The sequence below is a fragment of the Girardinichthys multiradiatus genome, chromosome 13 (genome assembly GCF_021462225.1).
Source record: "Girardinichthys multiradiatus isolate DD_20200921_A chromosome 13, DD_fGirMul_XY1, whole genome shotgun sequence".
NCBI classification, from domain to species: Eukaryota; Metazoa; Chordata; class Actinopteri; order Cyprinodontiformes; family Goodeidae; genus Girardinichthys; species Girardinichthys multiradiatus.
This window is the reverse complement of record NC_061806.1, coordinates 15,738,764-15,764,038: the sequence shown is the minus strand read 5'-3', so window position 1 is coordinate 15,764,038 and position 25,275 is coordinate 15,738,764. Positions and strand designations below refer to the sequence as shown.

General features: G+C 37.4%; 1 protein-coding gene across 1 annotated transcript in view; it reads right to left on the bottom strand.

Moving 5' to 3' along the window:
• Positions 1 to 25,275, bottom strand: part of csmd2 (CUB and Sushi multiple domains 2) — a 358,433-nt gene that overhangs the window by 61,318 nt on the left and 271,840 nt on the right. Inside the window, exons 40-49 of the mRNA XM_047382994.1 lie at positions 23,928 to 23,997; positions 20,238 to 20,354; positions 19,863 to 20,072; positions 16,781 to 16,969; positions 12,689 to 12,866; positions 10,389 to 10,534; positions 10,225 to 10,305; positions 9,584 to 9,697; positions 3,770 to 3,958; positions 2,940 to 3,086 (exon numbers count right to left, since the gene is read on the bottom strand). Coding sequence (XP_047238950.1) covers positions 2,940 to 3,086; positions 3,770 to 3,958; positions 9,584 to 9,697; positions 10,225 to 10,305; positions 10,389 to 10,534; positions 12,689 to 12,866; positions 16,781 to 16,969; positions 19,863 to 20,072; positions 20,238 to 20,354; positions 23,928 to 23,997 — 1,441 coding nt within the window. The remainder of the gene's footprint in view (positions 1 to 2,939; positions 3,087 to 3,769; positions 3,959 to 9,583; positions 9,698 to 10,224; positions 10,306 to 10,388; positions 10,535 to 12,688; positions 12,867 to 16,780; positions 16,970 to 19,862; positions 20,073 to 20,237; positions 20,355 to 23,927; positions 23,998 to 25,275) is intronic.

Here is a 25,275-nt window from a genome sequence, read left to right as displayed (position 1 = left end):
AAGTATCTGATTTTCGTTAAACTGGTAGGAGCCATAATCATTTATCATCACAAATGGTGCCAAAATGGATCCAGAAGATTCACGAGCCCAAGTGGAATTTAGCAGATTTCCCAATAAGGGAGCAACACTACACAGTCAGCTGCAGAAACACAGTAACAAAACATCGAGTCTAAAAAAACGTTGTAAAATGAGAAGAGAAAACAGCGCTCATTATAGCTAGAAATTCACTATGAGAACATCAAATTTTAATAAAAATGCAAATCATTACACAATGGCAATTTAAATTGTAGAGTTTTTATTATTATTTTTTTTTTTTTTGCATCAAGCATAAAACCAGACAAGACCCCATAGTATAAAATACTCAAGCAATATTGATGGTTAGTAGCTATTATGCATTGGACACATTTTTTAACCTTAAACCATTTACTGTTTTAGTGAGGCAGAGATTTTAACTCTCTTTAAGGCAACTGAAAGACTGTCAAAAGGACTTATTGCTAAATCTGATACTTGTGTTTATTGTATAAAAACATGGGCTTCGGTAGTTTAATATAAGAGTAAAATGCTTACTGTCCACACTGCCAACACAATGCAAATTCTCAATGTCCTCAAAGATGACCATATGGATGAAAGCATGCAAATTTCTCATTTTAAATTTACACCAGCAACCTCTGCAAGGCCTTGGCTGACAATGACACATTGCCCCCCTCTGGTAAAGGTGTCTAAAGAAACTACAAAACAATGGGATAATAACACCCACTGAAATCCATAAAAAAATAAAAATTTAAAATAATGTTTTTAAATTAATGTTTTCCTTTTTTTAATTTTAGGCGAATTTCTAGTAACCTCTGTAGTATAAACATAACATGACAGAGAAACTGATTTCTTTAACCAACCCCTTGACCACTCAGTTGGAGCAAGACTCATTTATCTTGCCATCATGCACAGTGAGTGAGGTAAATTGTCTCCAAACCTCACTGTTAGAGAGCTACAGCGAAAAGTTGCTTCTTGGGGTCACCAAAACTCCTTAACAACCATTAGATGCAGTTGTTTGATAGGTCTGCCAGAAAAAAATATTTTTTGTTTACCATCACACATGTAAACATACATGTAAATATAACTAGAACAGTTTACTTTAGTTAGATGAAACTAAGGTCCTGTTAACACCACAACTCCTTACTAAAATCTGGATTTGTTTTTTTTTGCTTGTGTGAACACATCTACATGACAAGGTTTTGTAAGCAGGAGGTGTTTGGGTATGTTGTTAAGTTTCGAAGAATATATAATGTCAACTAGTGGTGTGGCAGTGGAATTACACAATTTTCACATCTTTACTGTCGCTGTGTGAATGGAGATTGAACTCAAAATGTTGTCGTATAGATGTGTTAACAGAAAGGGGGAAACAAATCCTGTTTTAATGGATAGTTGTCATGTAAACAAGACTGTTTCTTTTGGCAACAAACACTCCAGTTGGATTTGGCACAAAACATAAGAATATGTGAAAAAGCATTTCATGCCAACTGTCACTGTTGAGAAAGGTAGAGGATTTGTGACACTGTGGAATTTCTTCCAGTGGTTCCGGAAACTTCAATAGAATGAAAGGCATCATGAACTCTGAAATATTCTGAAATATGGTTAATCATATCAGTATACTGAAAACAGGGTGGGATTGGGTCTTTCAATATTATAATAATAAAAATCATATGAGACAATTCCCTTGATGCAAACTGAACCATGGGTAAAGTTTAAGTGCTCTCCTATTGGCCAAACAGGGTTTAAAAAAGTATCAACAGCATTGGTACCAATAAATGTGCCACTGGTGATTTTGGTAAACACTATTATTTCTCCACATTTTTTTTTACATCTTTACCGGTACCAATAAATGCCACCAGCTGTCTAAATCACTTGCCCATCTGTGTATTCATTTCTCTTTCCTGTCTCTTGCCTGAGATAGTACAACCGTAGCCTTTTCTACAATCAGCCCCGCAACTTAGAATAACTTCATCTGCAGAGGTTAGTGCTTAAATTGAAATAAATACACAGGAGAAAGAAAGATTGTGTGGACAAGGTCAGGTTGACTCCAAGTTGATTGAACTGATGGAGAAAATGAATGTACCTAAACAGAGAGATAGAAACAGTGATAGTTGAAAGTGAATTGCAGTAAGACATTTTCTGCAAGTTGTTAATGGAAGGCCTGTCCTTGGAGAGGAAACATGGATTGATGAGTAACATGGTTGAATACATTGAATGTATCTGTGCCATCTGTTTTTTTTCATCCCACAACGGTATACCAGAAGGCAATTCCATATTGACCATGCTAACTTCTGGGTTCTCAGGGATCATTTAGTATATCATTTAATCTGTCATGATGAAAACCATCAGTGCTAGAAACAAACAATTAAAAACAAAAAAATGCAGGAAAAAAAAAGCCAGTGAGAGATGACAAAACATCCGGCTGGGGAGACGGAAAGCTCCACCAAGGGGAGGAGAGAGACAATTAGTCAATCTGGCTGAGTGGTGTTGATACAGAGCGGGGGGGGGGCTTTTAAATATTCACACTGTCATAATTCACAGCAAGTTATGCAGGTGTCATATACCAACAAATCCTTCATGGGAGCAGGACAAAACGGAGGAGTAATAACCAACAAGCAACACATGAAACAGCGCTTACTAATTCCTAGGTCTTGGCACACAGCAAGATGTCAGTGCAGAAGCCTGCTGCCCCCATTAGGCTCTCACAGAGCTGGGTCATATTTTTGGCTGTCTAAGGCACAGTTGGCAGCCCAGATGCTGGTCTTAAAGAAAAAGTAAATTAAATACACGACTAATGAGATCAAACTCACAACATTGCCCTGAAAATAATGAGTCCAAAATAGCTTTCGTGCAGTAAATCGATAATGGTATGATGAGCCAGTGCTAGTGAATTTCTGGCCCTTACTTACCTGAGTATCGGATGCGAAAGCCTTTGTGGCTGGTGGTGTGATCAAAAGACCAGTGCAGGTAGACTTTGTTATTGGAGCTCGTGATGCTCAGCGGACTGGAATAATTACCACTGAGGGTAATAAGGAGCGGGCTCTGTCTGGATGGGCCTGGATGAAGATATGAAGAAGATCGACAATTAACAGAAAGTTTCAGAATGCTGAAAAAGAAAAAGCTTTTATGTAAGTCAAAGCAGACACATAGTCTGTGTATGGAAGTCTGGATCAAAAATTCTGTAAAAAAGTTTTACGTTTGCATTTTCACATAAAGAAAAGTTCAAGTTGCAAATAAAAAGTTTGTTATACTCCTAATTGTGGAGAAAAGATAATTGCAGATGATAACTGGCTTGCCAGCATCAAGGTTAACAGTTGCCTGTTCCTAACTAGTCGGTGGAAGATAAAACAGTACTGATCAGCATCACTAGTGTGTATGCACCACCATTTTCTCAGAGCTGCCGGGCAGAGTTGCTGACTTTCCCTCTAATCATATTCAAATGTACAAGACAAATGCAGATGTTCTGTCACCCTGAAAGAGGGTCGGTTAACAATGTTCTGTTACTGGAAGCAGATAGCTTTGTTACACACAGTAAATCTAGCTGTCTGGTTTATTTAGCCTTCAACTGTGGCTTTCTGAGTAAAAGTAGTCTTTGGCCAAGATAATAGGGTGTTAACAAAAGTCTATCAAAAAACATTAAATATCATAAACAGCAAAGAAGTTGGTTAAGGTATTATTAATAAACATACAGTTCTAGAAGAAGCCTATATTAAATTTCATAGTTGCTAAAGAGGCTCACCATCAAAGATTTCAAGCTCATCAAACTGACGGCTGGTCTGAAAGTGTTCAATTGTGAAGGTTATGTTGTAGCCAGACTCTACTTTAACCACCCAGGAGCAAGACTCGAAATGAGGAAAGCCGGTGCCGGGGGACTGGCTCATAATGACACCCGTGGAAGCTGTTAGCACCTCATTCATTGGACACGTCACTGATGAGCAAGAGAGACAAAAGAAGCTGTTATTCTGAAGCATTGAAATAATGATCCTTTTATGTTTTGGTGGCATTGTTTTATAATTGCAGATCACGTCTAGTGATTGTTCATTCATTCTAGTGAATTCAATTTACCTTGAAGCATAAATGGGATTGTTTAGATTCGCATTGTTGCTGGAGAGAAATTCAATGTGACTGAAAGCATGGCTAAGCGAATTGTCATTTATGTCTGGGTACTGTCACAAGAAAACAAACTTAACTTGTGCCAAGTCAGGCCACTAAACAGCTTATATTTATTAGCATTGATTTGCTGTGAGCACATTCAACTTCTTTGCCGATTGTCCGTGTGTGACAGATGTGTAGCTAACTTGGCGGGTAAGTGTAATGTCAGCCTTAAAGCTCTATTCCTGTGGCATGTCTGGTCCGACTAGATCCATCCCATCATCGCATTTCCTCCTGTCACCAAGATTCATCTCAACAAAATACTTCAACGTTTTCGAGACGTTTCACTTGTTTTTTCATGATGTTCCTATCTACTCTGTTTTTAGTGCAGTTCTGTAACAAACAATGTCATTATCTCGCAGAACCTTCAGCAAGCATAGTGGTGCTATCCGAAACAAAATATAACATGAAAGGATGTGATATGCTGTTATAGTAACGCAATGCAACAATATCAAAACTGTAGAAGGCATTTATATTATCTCCAGCCATCTTCCCATAAATTCTGACCAGCTTCCATTTTTCAGCTATTGAAAAGCAATTCCACAACATTATGCTGCCACCACCAAACTTCACCATGGAGATAATATTTTCATGGTGCATGCATCCCAATAAAACCATTAGGTTTGTAGCTCCAATGTGGCAAAATGTGACAATAATTATAGGTTTTTATACAGTTGCAAGAGAACATACATTTACCTTTTTTAAAGAAGCAAGAGTAGTTAGAACAAATGAGCTAAGAAAAAAAATCATTAACTTTTAAATGAGAGTAAAACTACTTCAGAGTGCATATACCAAGGAATGGATTAAAGTGTTTATCAAACAAGACTGCAGGAAATCTATCAGGGGATGTAAATGTCCCTGCTGGGAGCCACTGTTTGAATACCTAAGTCTTTTCTGCCTGAGGGTAAGAGCAGCTTTCGGCACTTACCAGTCTTTCATCAAAGTCAGAAAAACCGAATGGTCTTGTTCAAAAACCAACCTCTTTTTGTGATGATGTCCTTCAGTGGACAGATTTTTTGTTTAATGTAATAAACATGTTTTGTATAATGACACAATTCTTTCTTGGAGTTTTCTTGTTTCTTTCTTAACATTAACAAAAATCGATAGTTAATCTACAGGAAAAAGACTAAGCAACAGTCTTTGGTAGAAAATCATTCTAAACATTTGTCAATTGTTCTTATGTCAAAAAAGGTTCTTTTTTTTCTTATAGTTCCAGAAATACAAAAGTGACATTAGATATCACTAAATAGAAAATGTCTGCAAAGGAAGAACAAAAATTATAATAAAGTTAAACGTTTTTAGCTAAAAACAAATGTGTGACTACTAACTTAAGTACAGCACATTTATCAGAGCAGTTCAGATGCTGAAATTAGATTTAGATTACTTTTATTAACTTCTGAAGTTAAGTGGTAGTGAACTGCTCCAAGCCATATTAATTTACATCATTCAAAATATAAAGGTATCTTAGAAATTGTTTTAATAATAGCACTGGGCCTGGAAGTAGAACATAAACTATAGGAGTAAAGTTCATTAGACAATTATTTCACTGAGGAGCTGTGTGTAGAAAGTGACCTTTCAGGAAACATAAGTAAGTTTAAAACTACCTTGGCTTTGTCTTGGAGCTGACAAAAGAGATAGATACGAGTCTATATATTCAGGTTACTAATTAAGAGTTTTAAAACAAAACACTGCTCTGAATGTTAATAAGAAGAGAAAAATATCAGACAAGATACACAGTTGTAGGAATACAAAGAAAACTTACATTAATAAGACAAGGGATGGAAGGGAAATATTGATTATTCCCATTTATATTTTGTCAATGGTTTTTAAATAAAAATGCATTGAAGGGATTTCATGTAACAAGGCATTCTGGAATTAATAGATGCACATTTGTGCCAGCACATTATATACACATAAATGCTGATTTATATCTGTATTCGCCTGGTATTTACTTGTGACTTAATCAGGGTGAGCTGAGGAAGTATGATAAGTTGACAGAAATAGATGGATGACAACATAAACATTAGCCTGGATCAGGACCAACCGCTCAGAGTCAAAGGATGATAATTAACAATCAAAAAGCGGTAGATGTAATACATTTTAATGAAGAGTAAAATAAAGGGGAAAAAGTTTGTTTAACAATTAAAGTTCAAAGCCTGCTGCAAAAATGTTGGACAACTACTACCGGTGGGGTAAGCAGGTTTTAATCAAAAATTCATACAGTGATAAACTGATCATTTTAACTGCAGGCAAGAACTATGTTGTCTTCGACATTAAAACAAATTGTTCTTAGTTCTTATGTTACAGCTCTATTTGTGAATGAGGGTGGTTATGGTCCTGGTAGACAGTAAATGTTATGGATAGTGGGTCCCTTTTAAAATAGCATACTTAAATAAAACACAATTCAAATGCTAGACAAACCAGCCTATTTTACCTGTTGCACAAAATACAAAACAATACATCTCAAAGTAAAAAAATAACACTAAAGAAATAATTTATCAATCTATCACACATTTCCTTTCCTCTAACTTTCCATTAATATGCTTGCTTACAGCACTCTGGCCAGCTAGCTTCTACAGGAATGACCTAACCCCTTCCTTTTACGGTTGTCAATGGCTGTCTGATGGACCACTGTCAAGTCAGATGTTTTTCCCATAATTGTGTAGACCGTAGCCAATTTTGGGTTTTCATTAGCTGTAAGCCCAAAATCATCAAAATTCACAAATAAATCACTGAAAAATATCTCCCTTGGAGTAATGACTCTACATGATACATGGGTTTCACCTTTTGAATTGAATTACGCTAATAAATGACATTTTTAGATGTATGGTAAAGCTCAGATCAAAATGCATAACTGCTAAACTATTTCCCTAAAATTATGGGTTAAAATACTATCCAGTCCTGATGTGGGTTTTATTCATCTGCCTGAAAACCACTTTTTTGGGTGGAAAGAAAAGTCAGAAACAGAAAATACAGATCTGGATCTCGACAGACACGGAAATCTGGGTGTCTGTCGAGACACATGACATTGTTTTTTTTTGTTTTTTTTTTAAGAGTCTGAGACAATGACAAATTTTGAAGAAAAAAGCAGCATATATAACAAAGGCTACGTGTGTTATGCAAGAACAGATGTCTGATGCTTGTGAGTCAGGATTAGTGGGTATACCAGTGCTAAGAATGCTGAACTGGCACTGATTATCTGGAAGACTATCATTGAATGATACCATGCACCGTGTAGGCCGGCAGTATGTAGTGTGTGAAATCTGTGAGGTGGTGTTTGTGGGGGTGGAGTAGTTGGATGCCCTAGATGGGCAGAAATGGTTGTGCCTGTCAGAGCTAGAAGTGGTGATTTGATAGGTGCAGCTGCAGCCAGCATGTCCCCTGCATTTCAATGAGCTGTGTGTGTCGTCTCTTCACTGCCCTCCAACTAAGTGTCTTCTGGTCTCTTTCTAACCTACCTTAAAACTCCAGTCGTACTTTTTCCTCATTCACTACGTTTCTGGCAACTCCTCCTTTTCTAGAAAAGATCAGCCTTTTTTTATGAGGCAGCATATCCAGGGCTTACTCATACTGTTTCTTCTTGTTTTTTACTTCTAAAACCTCAATTTTATGTTGTTACCCTTTTTGGCCATCTAGCTACTTGGATCACTAATAATAATAATGTTTCTATTTGAAATACCAGGACATCTGAAAGGTGATACAAGCCTTAATATATGTTTGCCAGTATAAATCAGGTATAAGATGTTGCTCAGGTTTAGACGAAGCAATAACAGGTGCAAAAATCCAAGGGTGAGGTACAAACAAAATTAGGAAGAGACAGAAAAATTATACAGATAATGTTTTATGTTATTTTGTCACAATTTTGATATATGCAGTGCAGTTTCCTTGTTAATTGGCTATATAATAAATTTTATATTAGTTTTTTGAATCCCTATCTTTTGTTCATTTTGTTTTGTTCTGTCTTTTTAACCTCATGATTTTTGTCTTTAGTACTTCAAATTAGTAGCATTTACTCTACTGCTCTACTACTACCTAGCAGGCAGAGACACCAAACATTTAGAGTGTGATACTCACCGAGAGAACAGAAAAGAAGTCTCCGATTGTGATCTTGTGAAATAAAAAAAAAAGCAGAGAAACCCTGCGATGCACCCAGAGACGCATTTCACACAACAGATAGCATTAATTTAAGCCTGTGTATGGGGAGCAGGGGAATCCTTTGGGACAAAAACGTTTGCAGCATGCTCTAAAGGAACCATCCCTAACCTCCTGGGAGTCAAGCATAATTCAGAGAAGTGGTATCTACAAAACATGTGTTTGCTCTGCTGCTCCATAACTACAGATCACCCATGGAGGGCAGGAAGAAGGCAAAACATTGCTTCAGTCTATAATTAGCCAAAAAGACAAAACACCTACTGAAAATACAGACACAGAAACCCTATAAGAAGAATTGGCAGTGTTAGCATGTGTTGTAGCATTTAGTCAGAGTCAGAGTTGGCTAAAAGTGTGGCTAAAACTTGTTTCCATCAAAACTGACCTATTAAATTTTAAACAAGCATTTAAGGTTTTTGTCACCCAATAAAACCAATATATTTTTATAACTTCAATTAATCTGTTTTTAAGCTGGGATCTTTAAAAAAAAAAAAAAAATGTATATTGGGAATACCCTGATGCAATTCCAAGTATTGGTAAGCTTTAAATGATCAGTATCAGAGTTTGTGACTAAACTCATCTCTTGATACCTGTTGTTGGTGCACTGTTTGAACAATGACTGTAGTTGTCAAGTGAGACATATGATCAGAAAGAGAAGGCTGTTCTGCAAAAATTCCTGTTAAGACAAAATACACATCTGTCACTGTCAATTAAAATGGATAGAATCCAAACCACTCAACAGGTGTTTGAGTTAAACAGATGTAATGCCGTGTTTTATTTTTGTGCACTCAGATTTCAAGCAGTTGCAAATAGCATTAGACCATGACTCAATATCCACACATGTCTAATCTTAAATGGCTCAGCATGGTCCAAAAGATTTGGACAGGTCAAAAGATTTGGACTTCCTTAAAATATATAAATATTTAGCAGTAAAATGTTTCAAAGGGCATATTACTGACACTCACTGACTCACCAGAGAGACAACAAGCATTGGTTAAGAAACAACTAATTCATCACAGAGTTTTTAACCTAATCAACAAATACCCATGTGTACACAATAACGAGTTAATGTTTCTTTTTTTTTATATTGTGCTACCATTCAAGTAACAGTAATAAATGCAACAAATTATCTACCTCACAAGATTACCAGGTCCAACCTCTAGATTCAGGTACAAGTGGGCTGCAAATTATTATCCACACAGATTTAAATGAAGTATTTTAGGCCATTTCAGAGTTGCACACAATAACTTACCATCACATGATGGTGGAGGACCTTGAAACTCTAAGTGTGTTCCCAGTCGACATGTCAGGATGCTATTTCCACTTAACTGGTACCCTGGAAGACATCTGTAGCGAACTATATCACCTGATCAGAGGGGTGGAAAGGAAGAAGGTAAAGTCAGAAACAAATAGGTGGTGGCAACAGCAAAACATAAGTGTAAGTGCAGTTGAGTCTCCCAGAGATAGAAAAAAAAAATACCATTTGGAAAATACATTGCCATAATACTAAATAAATCCCAATGGATGGTCCAGATGTAGGTCAAAATAATAACTAATCATACAGTTATGAAAATAAAGAGATAAGAAAACATAATCTCTATTTTACAAGAGACAACAGAATTATGAATGAGCAATGGTCCCACAATGGTTCTCATTATTTTCTCCCATTCTGCTCTTTTTTATATAAATTATGGTATGTTTCACTCAACCTAAAGCAATGTAAAATGTCAAATATAATTTCCCTTTGGGATTAATGGTTTAGAATGCAACACCTTCCCAAGTCACTCTGGAACAAAATCCAATATTAAAAGACAGGAATGTCTAGATGGCAGTAATAATGTGTCTGTATCTGTATGTGTATTCTATGAAATGTATGACAGTATTTCTACCTACCAATTTTGAATTCTTTGCTTGCCATCAGGATCTCTGCATTAGGAATGATGGGTGGAGGCAGGCAGTACTGAAGTCTGTAAGCTTTATTCAATGTATCAGATAAGAACGGATTCAAACACATTACAGAATGAAGATTCTTGAATAGAATATGATAATTTACATACCTTGATAAGTAATACGGAATAATCCGCCTTTCTCTGTGTTACTGCGGAACCGTATTAGCACCTGATTGGATGTGCTACAGGGTGGGTCATTAGGCTCTCCGTCAGTGAAGACACCTAGTTTTCTAGTAGTCTCCTGTGGACCATCCCTGAAGAGTAGAAATATCACAGGTAAAGCTCAAATTTCAAACAACATCTGAAACAACAGCAGACCAAATAACTCTCTCTAATCATGACTAGTTCCCGTACCATAAAAAGTCTCTAAAGGTTCTGACAAAGAAGCCAGACTACATGACAGATTATTGTAAAGAAGCTTCAATCTGCAAAGTATCCTGAAGCCTCTTTCTTTTTTAAATCGGAACACATTCCAATGGCTTGCTTTTCTAAACATGCTACAATAAGGTGGAAATTACAGATAAAATCAGAACAACGGGTCTGGACTGTGCTGCTGCTTTTAACCGACATCCGAAGGGAGTGTCTCTGGAAGTCGTGGCCCTGCCCTGGCAGTCCCCTGGTGTGGGCATGGCCAATTAAGCCAGCTCTCAGATTCCAGCCACAACCATTCAGCTTAGAAACCATCTGTCTTTGGCTGTCAGACTGGGCATGGGAGATTACAAGCAGCTCTGGAAACGGCTGGCTAGGGACTGCTGCCTGACAGCACTCTAGCCAAGCCGCCATTATGGGGCCCATTTCCTTGGCTCAGTGGTTCGGTGAATAGATACACAGCAACGTTAACTGGAAGTGGGGAATGTGAGCTGTGTAGTCCACATATTGACTCTGCAGGAACCTTTGCGAAACAATTACAACTAGTGCTACTGACAGAGAAAAAAAAGCAATAAGAATGATCATTTTGTGTCAAATCTTTGAGTTTAACCTAAAACCCTCCATAATCAAATAACCTTAAACACAGATGTCAGCGAACACATTTTGGACATCGTGTGGTCGCTCAGCTTCCTGGGTGACTGGCAGTTACATCTCTGGGACTTTTGGATGCTTTCTCTAGAAGGAGAGGATCAACTGAGACTGGAAACCATCATGCATGTAAAATCCTGTCTCTAGTGATACATATGGCAAGTCTGGCAGTATATAAATGATGAAAGGAAGCCCTATCCCTCAGAACATCAGCCAGGCATGAAGACACAAACCAGTTATCCAAAATTCCTGACAAGCGAGCACAAATGTTCTCAGGCACAAAGAACCATATATCACTTATTTATCTGATTATTCTTCCAGGTTTTACATGTAAAACTTAATTACATTAAATGTAATTAAGTTTTTGTATTTTATGTAATAAGACAGCATGTAGAAAACAACATTAAAATTGAGATCAAATGAGAAACTGGATGGTGGAATTGACCACATTTCAGTTCCAATGTCCCTGATCAATGATGGTACCAAAAAGAGATTCAAAATCCAATCTTTTGATAATCGCCAGATTTAGCTTAACACGAAACTCTTTAGTGTGGAGGTTGTTACTGCATGACTAAAGTTGGCTATTTCTAATATCACTGAGGTATGAAAAAGTGAATTCAGAGAAACCTGAAAAGTTGCACAAAGCTATTTAAAAACAAACTGTATTTTCTATAGAGGCATGTTGGGTGCTCATTCATGCTGCTACAACAACGAGCTTGACAATGGTGGGTCTGGTCATTTTGCTTCTTCATCATTTCATACTTTTGCTGTTTTTATAGTTTTGTACTAAATATTTCTGGTAACATGGATGTATGTGTCACTGGATCGTAATTTGGACACACCTTAGTGATGTTTCATAAAATTGGTGAAGGATTGAAGTGACCTGGAGCCGACTTCAATAGATATCAGAAAGGACGAATGTATATCAGATAAGTTTATCTGTTTAGTACTTTTGAGCTTTTAATCCCTGTCTGTTATGGAATGTGTTAAATTTCAAAATCTTAGCTGACCTTTATAAATTTCAGAGATAAGAGAAGGCTCTCTATTCTAAGAAATAGACAGGGATGTTTACCATTAGTAATGCCAACAGTGCCAATTGCTGATATAAGAAGCTCAAGACAATTTAAAATGCCAACACCAAATCATTTTGCCTTTGTTTTAAATGAGTTAAATCTTGTTTTTCAGTGACTGCTCTCTCATATCTGCTGAGACATTGCATTTGCTCCTAAAATAAATATTTGATGACCAAGAGTTATAAATACTTCACAAAGAGAAAATAAAATAGCCTAAAATCTACCTCAGCAGGTCAAAGCTGTACAAGAAAAAAAAATGAATCTGACCACAAACACAGCATGTCATCAATGAGTCTATGTGTTTCTGTCATTTCTTACCAGACAGTTATGAAGTCATGTGGCCCATGAACCTGAAGCAAGGTAAAATTAAGTTTAATTCCAAAGCCAGGAGCCACTGAAATGAGCCAGGTACAGTCAGCTGAGTTTGGGTACTCCTCTGGGTATCCGGGGGAGAAGATGGTCCCGTTGTCTAATGTGATGTTGCCACCACAAGGCACTGAGAGAATATGGAGGAGGGGGACAAGGTGAGGTAGAATATGTGTAATTCAGTGGGTCAGGAATACTGTACAACTACACATACACATAAACAGAAAGAGGGAGATTTATCACTTTCCACCTCTTTTGCTTCCCTTCTCGGTGTCTCTTTCTTTCTCGACTTCACTCTTCGTCTATTGCCCAGGCACTTGTATGAGCTAAAGATTAGCCAGTAAAGCCTTTTAGTGAAAGGGGAGTTGGATGGAGTGTTTTGCAAAGATAAGGGCTCAACCCTTTTCCATTGAGGCTGTAGTGAAGGAGCGCAGGATGAGGCGGGGGTGTTAGCATGCACCAAGCTCCTGATATATGTTTCTACAAATACATGTATGCATCTTATATATATCTAAGGAGTAGATGCGCATGGAATGTGTAAATTTAGACTGACAGTAAAGGCTGTGTCAGAATAAGAATGTCAAGATTGCTAACACTTAAACATCCAGGTACACCCAGGACTGATTCCTTGGGGTAACAAGCAAAGAACACAGCCACAGAAAAAAGCACACTAGTTCAAATCACTGCACCCAGCCTTTGAAAAACACACAGAGGAATTGAGCATTTTTAAAATATTCCTTTGAAACTAAGGAAGTTCTAACTAACTGAATGGTTTAAAGTCGCATGACATTCCCGCTGGTGCCCCTCATGTCCATGGTGGTTGAGCAGGGAAAATTCAGGCGGAATAGTAATCGCAGCAGTGCAGGCACTTCCTGAAAGCCAGGGTACTGGGCTTAACGGCAAACTCTTGGATTGCTGCGTGTGTAAAATCCAACCCAAAGCATATATTATGCGTTTTATCCCCCCCACCCCCATCCCGTGTGATGTGTGTGTACAGGTTACAAAGTTTGCTGCTTTGGCCCACTCGGCTCGGCATTGCACCTCTGTGTCACCTGTTAAATGAACTATTGATCAGACCCACTGATTAAAATCTCAAGACTTTGAGGAGTTACCCCTCTGGCTGATGCATTGAGTAGTAAGCTATTTAAGCCTAATGTGTAATTGAGGGTGTGCCTGATTAAGACCAAAGATTTAAAACATAAAGGTTTTGGAAGCAGTTAAAAACCAAACAAACACAAAATCTAAACAAATTAAAATATGATAGAATAAGAGAAGCTTGCAAAATTTCCATTTACAAATTATATATATTTCAATGTTTAAATCTTTATGTTCCAACTTCTTTCTACTTTTTCATTCAAAGTGTTTTACAGAGAACAAGAAACAAAATGTATAATGCACTGAACTAGTGATGATTCATATGCTGTTGAATTTTTACCCATGAAACTGCTATACCATTGTATGAAAATGAAGGAGCAGAAAAGGTGGTGAGGGAGGAGGAGATTGGACGTCAATGGTCGACTGGATACATACAACATGGTATAATAATAATGCAAGAACAAGCAGGTTAGTGCAGTAGAGATGGTAAAATCAATTTGCTTGTGTCCTCTTAATGGAAATCTATGCAAATAAAGCATTGACAAGGACTACATACAGGTCCTTCTCAAAAAATTAGCATATTGTGATAAAGTTCATTATTTTCCATAATGTCATGATGAAAATGTAACCATCATATATTTTAGATTCATTGCACACTAACTGAAATATTTCAGGTCTTTTATTGTCTTAATACGGATGATTTTGTCATACAGCTCATGAAAACCCAAAATTCCTATCTCACAAAATTAGCATATCATTAAAAGGGTCTCTAAACGAGCTATGAACCTAATCATCTGAATCAACGAGTTAACTCTAAACACCTGCAAAAGATTCCTGAGGCCTTTAAAACTCCCAGCCTGGTTCATCACTCAAAACCCCAATCATGGGTAAGACTGCCGACCTGACTGCTGTCCAGAAGGCCACTATTGACACCCTCAAGCAAGAAGGTAAGACACAGAAAGAAATTTCTGAACGAATAGGCTGTTCCCAGAGTGCTGTATCAAGGCACCTCAGTAGGAAGTCTGTGGGAAGGAAAAAGTGTGGCAGAAAACGCTGCACAACGAGAAGAGGTGACCGGACCCTGAGGTAGATTGCGGAGAAGGGCCGATTCCAGACCTTGGGGGACCTGCGGAAGCAGTGGACTGAGTCTGGAGTAGAAACATCCAGAGCCACCGTGCACAGGCGTGTGCAGGAAATGGGCTACAGGTGCCGCATTCCCCAGGTCAAGCCACTTTTTAACCAGAAACCGCGGCAGAAGCGCCTGACCTGGGCTACAGAGAAGCAGCACTGGACTGTTGCTCAGTGGTCCAAAGTACTTTTTTTGGATGAAAGCAAATTCTGCATGTCATTCGGAAATCAAGGTGCCAGAGTCTGGAGGAAGACTGGGGAGAAGGAAATGCCAAAATGCCAGAAGTCCAGTGTCAAGTACCCACAGTCAGTGATGGTCTGGGGTGCCGTGTCAGCTGCTGGTGTTGGTCCACTGTGTTTTATCAAGGGCAGGGTCAATGCAGCTAGCTATCAGGAGATTTTGGAGCACTTCATGCTTCCATCTGCTGAAAAGCTTTATGGAGATGAAGATTTCATTTTTCAGCACGACCTGGCACCTACTCACAGTGCCAAAACCACTGGTAAATGGTTTACTGACCATGGTATCACTGTACTCAATTGGCCTGCCAACTCTCCTGACCTGAACCCCATAGAGAATCTGTGGGATATTGTGAAGAGAACGTTGAGAGACTCAAGACCCAACACTCTGGATGAGCTAAAGGCCGCTATCGAAGCATCCTGGGCCTCCATAAGACCTCAGCAGTGCCACAGGCTGATTGCCTCCATGCCACGCCGCATTGAAGCAGTCATTTCTGCAAAAGGATTCCCAACCAAGTATTGAGTGCATAACTGTACATGATTATTTGAAGGTTGACGTTGTTTGTATTAAAAACACTTTTCTTTTATTGGTCGGATGAAATATGCTAATTTTGTGAGATAGGAATTTTGGGTTTTCATGAGCTGTATGCCAAAATCATCCGTATTAAGACAATAAAATACCTGAAATATTTCAGTTAGTGTGCAATGAATCTAAAATATATGATTGTTAAATTTTCATCATTACATTATAGAAAATAATTAACTTTATCACAATATGCTAATTTTTTGAGAAGGACCTGTATATGGTTTTACTGCTGTAGGGTCAAGTGGGGTTGTTAAAACTTCGAAACCATTACTTTTAAAAGAAACACAGTGATCCATATTTTGAGTCTATAAATGTATTAATGCAACCTGAAAAATATTTGATAACATATATGTTTAAATTAACAAGCCTGACTTGTGTATATGGTAGTTTAGTATATGGAGTTTTTGAGTCAAACTGTGTGGATGCTGTGAAGGTCCTGATTCAAGAAAACAGCTTTGAGAATAAACTATCTCCTGCTCTCTGTGCTTTTTTATCTGTTGCTCCTTTGCTCACTTCCATTTATCTCCCTGCTCCACAATTCAAAGTTCCACTGTCATGCCCATCACCTCCGTATGTAATTTTGCCAGCCTTATTGAATAATCGACAGCTGGAGCGTGAGAATGTGTGTCAAGGACACGGCAAAAGAAAGAACACCCATTACTTTTCCTCTTCAATTTAGGCCCTCTTTTATTCATCTTTTATTTGTCTCTGCTACTCTTTAGTATGGTATTGATTTTCATTAAAGACTACTTTCCCTCATTAATAGGGGATAATAACTCACTTTAATTACATTATTCATAATAGATAATCATTATCTCCATGGCTGCATTTTACACTGATGATGAAAAGCTCTATAAATTCCTAACAGGGAGTTATCATGTAATGAGTTTAGTCTTGCATTCATGCATGTCTGGAATTATTTTACCATATTTTTTTATTTATAAATACAACATATTTCAATACTACCAAGGTATTGGAGCAAATTTTTCGTGACCTACCTTCGCAGCGAGGAAATGGGTGGTCCCAGTTGCGGGTGGTGCCATGCTCACAGGTGAGGATGGAGTGTCCCATCAGTAGATATCCAGGCAGACACTCAAAAGAAATGGATTGGCCCACATTAAAGCCTGCACCAACCACCACACCATAATGGAAAGGCTCTGGATCTGGGCATTCCTGTAGCTCATATGCTGAAGCAAAAACGGGTAAATTATATTATTTATTTGAATCATCATTCCTAATTTAATAAAACCTGATTTCTTTTAAACAAAGCAAAACATATAGTAACGTTACTTTATACAATATTAATGGTAAATAAACTTAAGTTGTGTCAGGCTAAGACTTGTTATTTTTTGCTCTTGATACACCTCTAGGTTATTTTTCCAGTGTGTTTAGCACTGTTTTGCTGAATGGATTTACTCATCAATTTAATTGCTAATTTTATTTTATTACCAGCAAATTTTCCATTAAATTACAACAGTGTAGTAAAGGGCTATTTCACAGATTCTTAGGAAAAAGAACAAAATTAAGTCAGCTCTGTTTCAAAACCTATGATTCAGGACTTGTAAAATCTGGCCTGGATCATTGTACAATAGGTAAATATCCTTTCACAATACAGTTCCTATACTTTGTTTGTAAAGGTCCAAAAAACAAGATTGTTAAAGCTTTGTTTTGGCATCTGAACCGGCTCCAATTTAAGAGCTACAATTCCACTTTAAAACCTTGATCTAAGCGGCCAAAAATACGTAAAACGGGCATTTCTTAAATCTTTGAACGAATTTGCATTTATCTTAGACTTCGTTCAATGGCAAAAACTCCAACATGGCAATGAGTTATGCAAAAACGTAAGGTTTGATGTAAAAAATAAAGGACGAAGAAAGACATTAAGCAAAACATTTTTTGAAATTCCTCTTGTTTTTCTGGAACTCAAGTTGTTATCCTTTGCATAATGGAATAAAGAAAAAAGTGGGAATTTGTTTTTGTTTTCCATACTTATCCAGACTTGGAAAACCCTATATTTTTAAGATTTGTTCCGGATTTTGTTAGTGATATCACTGAGAGTTTATTTTAATTTTTGTCTGCATTTTCCAGTTTTTTTGGTCTACTGGCTGGACCAACAAACTCATCAAGTGTGTTTTTCCTGACTATAAATCCCAAATAATTCTATTACTCAAAGGCCAAAGGTTCTGCGATGACCTTTCATTTTCAAATTTGGTTGGTTTTATCCTACAGGCAGGTCTCTGATCTCAATGCTTTTGTTGGTTTTAACCACAACTATCACCTGTACATGTAAACCTGAAGCTGAAACCTTAACATTGATGTTTTTTTTACAAGTATACATTAACAAGACACCTGTGTGGGAACAAAAACAACTGACAGTCACCAGTTCCAAAATTTTTGATCACTTAAAAAATTTGAGGATTCATACCCATTTATTCATTCTTCTTTTAATATTGTTAAGCTCAAATATTTTCAGAGTAGAGCAAAGATGAAAATGAGTAGTCCTTTTGTTACAATCATTTTAGAGTAAATCCCAGTTCATATCTAATGAGCAGATGAGACAGCTTCCTAAATTCCTGTGGGTTTAAGAATCGCCGTGATCCAATTCCCCATCAACCATAGTCACTGTCGTTCCAGTTTCTCTCCTTTCAACTTTCTCTCCTCCTCAGCCAGGAGAGTTTAAGGAGAAATAAAAACACCAGAGGCACGTTTGAATTGTGCTGCTGGAGTATGATGCACTTACTAGAGGTACTGAAGGTAAATAATTGTCATTTTTTCCCCTTTAGGATAGATGAGTTGAGCAAGCAGTGAGCCTTGATGGCAGGGGAATAAAATGACTAAAGGATTTGATTTCTATGGATCGAAGCTTCCCTTTGTGGAAGATAACTCATGCAAATACTGCAGAAAGAGGGAATTTGCAAATACAAAGCTTGATTTATATGCTAATTTGCACATAATTATGTAAATGAACAATGCTACCTTTCGATTTGATGGCACGCTTTTTGAATCTCTAAAATACTAAGTTTGGTAGCCTGTTGCACATTTAGATAAGGGCAATTTGCTTAATGGGGATATGAAATGAAAGCCTTTAATTAACACACAGTGACGCCTTCGTTCACGGCTCAAACATTTTTGTCTTCAGATATTTATAGAAATCGAAAATCAACTGTCTATGTGTGTTTAGTGCCAGCTTTAAGATAAAGTCAGAAACACTCAATAAAACATCAATGTAAAGAACAATGCCTTGGAAAAGAGTTTAAGACTCTTCAACTTTGTTTCACATTTCATCCACATACAACCACAAACTTCAACGTATTTGGACTTTATTGTAATGGACCAAAAGAACCCCTCCATACTCTGATATCCTTAAATGAAATCAAGACATACCACAATATACGTAGCTGTCCAGCTATACTTGCAGGTTGGCCAGGAAGAGCATTAATTTGAAAAGTAGAGGTTTACCTTCCAGCAGTAGTATACCACAAAAATAAAGCCGTAAGATACAACAGAGAGGTTTAAATGAAAGCATATGCATGTGTTAGAATGGCCCAGTCAACATCTACATCTGAAAAGACTTGGAAACCGCTGCTCACAGGCGTTCTCTATCTGATCTGGTTGAGCTTGAGTAATTTTTGCAAAAAAAATAATGGTAATTTGGAGGCTATAGTTCTCAACACATATGTGTTCAATGCCCTTCATCTGGTCAAGCTATTAATGAATAAAGGCCACTAGCAACACAAAATAAGTCAAACTTTTCAAATATTTTTTTGTAACACATTTTGAAAACTGTGTATTATTTTCTTTTTGTCAGTCTGTCACATGTAAAGTCTCAATAAAATACAGTCAAGTTTGTGTTTGCAATATCACAAAATGTGAAAAAATTGGGCACTTTAGAATTGTAAGACATTGTCAATGTATTCTTTAATGACTATTTTGGGTTAATTAGTACTTAGCATTTTTTAAAGATCTCATAGAAAGCAACTGGGGGTGCATTTTGTCAAAGAAAATCAAAAGACAAATTGTAACTCCTTTGATTAGATATTTTGTACATGTTGATCACATTGATCTCGTTTGAGTTATTACCTTGGTACTCAAACCTGAAACCTGGTTTGTTCTGCGAGTGGTCACTGTGGAAATAAACTGTGGTCTCGTGGGAGGTAGTGAGAAGAGATGATGGAATATCCTGGCCACTGAATCGACCAATAACAGCACTGGTATCAAGGGGCCCATTGCGTATTTCTAGGAAATCGTGGTTGGCCTCTGTTGAGAAGTTCAGGAACTGTATGTGGGCTCCTGAGACAAATAGGGAAGAAAATTATTATTGAGAAAAAAAAATTAGAATTAGAAACTGAAATCCAGTCCTCCTGCATGTAATCTTGAAAATACATCAATAATTGCCTTCTATAGGTTCTGGATCAGTCAATTTAATATGCTCTAAAAGTCAATAAAGATGCTCACCATAACTGACTGGCAGGTATATTCTCCAGGTGCAGTCACTGTTGCTAGGGTAGTTTCCAGGGAAACCAGGACTGAGAATCATTCCCTCCATCTCCTCCCGGATTCCACCACATTGTGCTATCGGAGTCCACAAAAAGCATTTAATTAGAATTTGCAAAAATAAACAAATAAACAGACTTTAACATTTGAATAGTATTACATTAATATATTCTGGTCTAACATAGTGCCTTGTTTGACAGTGTACGTTTATGTGTCTTGTTATCACAATCAATTGAATTGAATTGAATGCCTTTATTGTATGTATCACATACAACAAAACTGCTATCTTGCTTACACAGAACTGCACAATACACAAACACTCACACTTATTAAAAAGTAAACAAGCAATTAAACATCGACAAACAATAAAAACATTTTAAACACCAAGGTACACTGGAGGTAAAACACACATTTAAAACAAAATAATAAAGCAAATGAACATTGTTTTTTTTTTAGGTTGCATGGGCAACAGGTCCATGGGTGAAACCCAGGCATTCCATTCCCCAGTGATATTCTACAACTTATTGTGGGGGATCCCAATGCAAAGAGGTGACACTGTCACTCACTAAAAAAAACTTTGAACTTTGATGAATTGAACTGAATTCAATTCTATCTCCCAAAAGCCACATTGTGATACTGGAAATCAACATGCCTGAGGCCATGGACTCGCCTTCCACCCAGCTCAGGCTGAACCCGATCTTGACTTTTCTTCCCCTAGGTGGTGGGCCCCATGATGTGGGTCCTGTTTTTGGGCTGTACCTAGCTAGACCTTAGAAGACAAGGCTCAACCACCAGTCACTCAATGGCGAGCTCCCCCTCGGGTCTAGCTGTAGGAGGGGGCCCCGGTCTAATGATTCTGGGTGGAGTTTGCCTAATAACGTGGTCAGGTATAATCAAGATTTTTGAATCGCTCTTAGTCTGACCCCTATACTAAAACCAATTTGCCATAGCAGATCCTACCAGGGACCCCAGACAACAGATTCCCCGGAATCCCAGGGGAACTCAGACACCCCCAGTAAGGTAAGAGGGTGAATCTATGGAGGCTATTGAAACACAGTTGCATAAAAGGAAAGTAAATAAGAAAAAAAGAAAACAAATAAGTTATGTTTTTGCTTTAAAATACAATCTGATCTTTAGAACACTACCTCTATAAATAAAGAGAGTTTTCTAAATGAGTACATCTGTGAAAATTAAGTACTTGCAGGACTCTTAAGAATGAATATCTTCTGCTCTCAGATCCTGCACCTAATCTAATGAATTAATTTAAAAAGAATGAATGGAAAGTGGGGAAAAAAAAGCAAGACATTTGACTAACTATGGAAGTGAGAGATAGCTGTTGTCATAGAATAATGTACATACAATACATTAGATTAAGAAGTAAATGGGACAACAAATGGACAGACATCAGTGGAGGAGGAAAAATGGGTTAAATGGGGGCTGTACTAGTGTGTTTCTGAAAGAGAGTAAGTGAAGGGTTAAACACTATCCTGTAGAAGCCAGTTGTAATCAGAAAACTGCTGATGCCTGTAAACAAGATGAATCTTCCTCCTGTTGCATCCAATCACAGTGTTGAGATGGAACTAATTAGGCAATAGTAGGTTGTTCCAATAAGCACAGCTCATTTGTCAAGGCTATTTCACAGACAGAAACACTTTACAAAGGCGAGTGGGAACCTAATACAGTTTCTTTCATTGGATTCACTCAGTTTTCAAGGTTAAAATGCTACATTCATTTTAAAGCTATAGATGGAAAAAGAAACACAAACCGGTGGCTATAAGGTGTGGATGCGTGTGTGGCATGAAATCTTTGTCATGTGTGATTTTTGTCAGAACAATTTAAAAGAAAGATAGAAATTCGGAAAATTGAATAAGTCGGATATCCAAATCTATCAATTAAAGGATGGCAAATCTATACAAGGGAACTTAGTGAAGCAGATAATCAAAAGAGACACAGAGAGGATACTGATGCGGGTGTCATGGTAAATGAGACCTGATGGCGTGTCTTTACCATAGAGTATAAGCCATGGTTATAAAGTAGCATTCACTTATAAAATATGTTCATGTTCTCCAGTTTAAAATTATTATCCTATACTGGCTGGTGCTATTGTTTTTGTAACTATACTGATGAGCATTTGCGCATGCTATCTTGCTCTAGGCATTCATACCATAAGACTGTGGTGGTGAATGTATCTCACCTGATGAGGTTACAGTCCTTGCAAAAAAAATATAATTATTAAACATGTTACTGCCACAGACTTTAGGGTCTTGGCTGATAGATTAACATGAACAGCATAATCGAGCAGTGGAAGGACAACAATACATGGTTTTCAAAAAGTTTGAATTAAGGTGAAGTATGATGTGTATTTGTGTCCAGACCCAGAGGGGGTTAATGCTTTGTAGAACCACCTTTAGACGCAATCACAGCTGTAGGTCATTTGGGGTATATCTCTATTAGCTTTGTATCTTTAGAAACTAAACTTTTTTAAATGTATTTTTTGCAAATTGCGTAAGGTAATGGAAACTGGATAGAGTGCATAAATATGCTTTGATCTAAAATATTCCATTGTAGCTCTGGCGGTATGTTTACGGTTATTGTGCTGCTGAAATTCCAGAATATCTGCCCAGGACTCAGATGTTCTGCACCCTCAGGTTTTGCCCTGTATTTAGGTCCAACCATCTTTCCAGCAACTCTGACAGACGTCCCTGTCCCTACTATAGAAAAATATCCCCACAGCATGAGGCTGACAACAAGGGCAGAGGTGTGGACTTGAGTCCTGTGATTTGAAATCGAGTCAGCCTCAAAATATAAAGTTTAAGACTTGCATGTCTTGACTTTGGATTCAATTTGGGACTTGTGACTTTACTTGGTACTTGTGTAGAATAAATTGAGATCTACGTTTGACTTGCAAAACAATGACTTGGTCCCACTTTTGTTTCACGGTGATGTAGATTCCTCTCTTTCAGTCAAACATGTTTTGTTTGTAGGCCAAAATGTTCCATTTTGGTCTCAGCTGATTATAGTACCTTCTTTTACACGTTTGCCATGTCAGCTACATGGCTTTTGGCCAACTGCAGCCAGGAACACTTATACAGTAGCTCCCTTTCTGTGACACTTTACCATAAAAGCCAGATTTGTGTAGGAAAGCATTTAAGTTTTCCTCTTAACAAATTCTCACACCTTAGCAATGGACATCTGCAGCTCCTCCACACTTACCCCAAGGCTGCTTCTCTGATGAATGCTCTCCTTGCCTGGCCTGTCAGTTTAAGTGACTGGCCAGGTCTTGGTAGGTGTTTTACTCAAGTTACACTAATTAGGGGACTTCTGAAGGCAACTGGCTGCACACTTTTTTTTTTTTCATTTAGGTTTGTCAGAGTAAAGAGAGCTAAATATGAATGCAGACCACATTTTTCAGGTTTTTATTTGAAAAACCTATATCTTTTTCCTTCTACTTAACAAATATGTCCTACTTTGAGATGGTCTTTTACATACAATTCCAATAAACTACATTGAATTTAGGAGTTGTAATGTTCCAAAATCTACTAAAAAGTTAAAGGGATCTCAATATTTTAGCAAACCATTGTATGGTTCACAGACTAACAAAGTTGGGTTTCACAATGTTACTTATTTGAAAGAAAAACAAAGGTGTTTTACCAATGCAGAGGGGAGGTGGATAGTTCCATCGTCTGACGGTTCCAGGCATACAGGTGATGTGAGAATTCCCCTGCAAGGATAATCCATGTTAATACACAAAAAAATAGTTATGCTTCTCTTCCTACTGTCACTCATCTGTTGCTGTAATTATTTGAGCCAGCTACCCTTCTCCAGATGACCATCTTTGATGACTTTATTATGGGATCCATCCAATGTGTCATAAAATATTGCAGCTTCATATGCATTTCGAGATGATCAAAGAGGAAACATTTACAGACTCAGTGCACATTGTCACATTCAAAAAGCTACAATTTTCTCAAAATTTTGAAGATCTGCAACAGAGATAATAATGGTCCCATTTTCAACAAAGGCAGAATTTTGAACCTGACTTTTCTGAGAATGTGTGTATAGTAACACTAAGAGGAAGTAAAGCAATAACGCAAAAATGCTTTATTGCTCATACTGATTTTGGTGTCTTTGAACTGTTGCAATTGCATCTATTTGAATGAGCCTACTGCTAGAAGTGTTCCTAATAGCTTGAGGAATAATACCTTAATTTTCTCTATATCTGTGCTATTTATATCTTCTACCTGATTTAAGATCAGACTTAATGATTTATAATCAAAGGCAGGAAAATCCATTATTACAGGACTTTCTAATCTCTGATGATTGAAGTCAAAAAATTGAGCTCTTCAAAGTAGTAAAGACACAAAACCATGAATATTCCTAAAAACATCCACCAATAATACAAGATATTTGAAATATAATTTTATTAACATATTTGGTACTATGGAACAACTTCGTTTTAATCTTGTACATCGTGCACACAGATTCACCATCTGGTGAATCTCAGCCTACCGATGGTGTCCCTGACATTGCTGGTGGTAAAACACCAAAATGCCCTTATTCCTCAACTCAAAAACAAGCAAAACAAGAGTGTAAAAAAGATTTGGCTTTGATGTTGGGGATAATTATTTATTCATATGTTTATCATTTATTCAGTTTCAATATTCAACTCAGTTAAAATTTATAGTTGCTCGGTTCTAAGCATTAGATATTTTTTCTTCCGTTTTTCAAAAAGCTGTTTGAGGGTGCCCAGCTGTTGTCTTATGTTAATTCAATTTAATACAATCTTCCTCTTTGCTCCTTCATTGCAAACAGCTCATGTGCATTGCCGTTGTCTTGTGATAGTCTCAGCACTTTGTATGTAGTCATATTGCCTGGTTGCCAAAAGCTTTGTAATGTGGTAGCAGCAATGGATTAAAAACCAGGTGGAGGGTAAAAGCTGAAGTAAAATAAAAAGCTTAATTTTCGAAACCTGCAGTAAGGAGACTTCTAATGCCTGCTT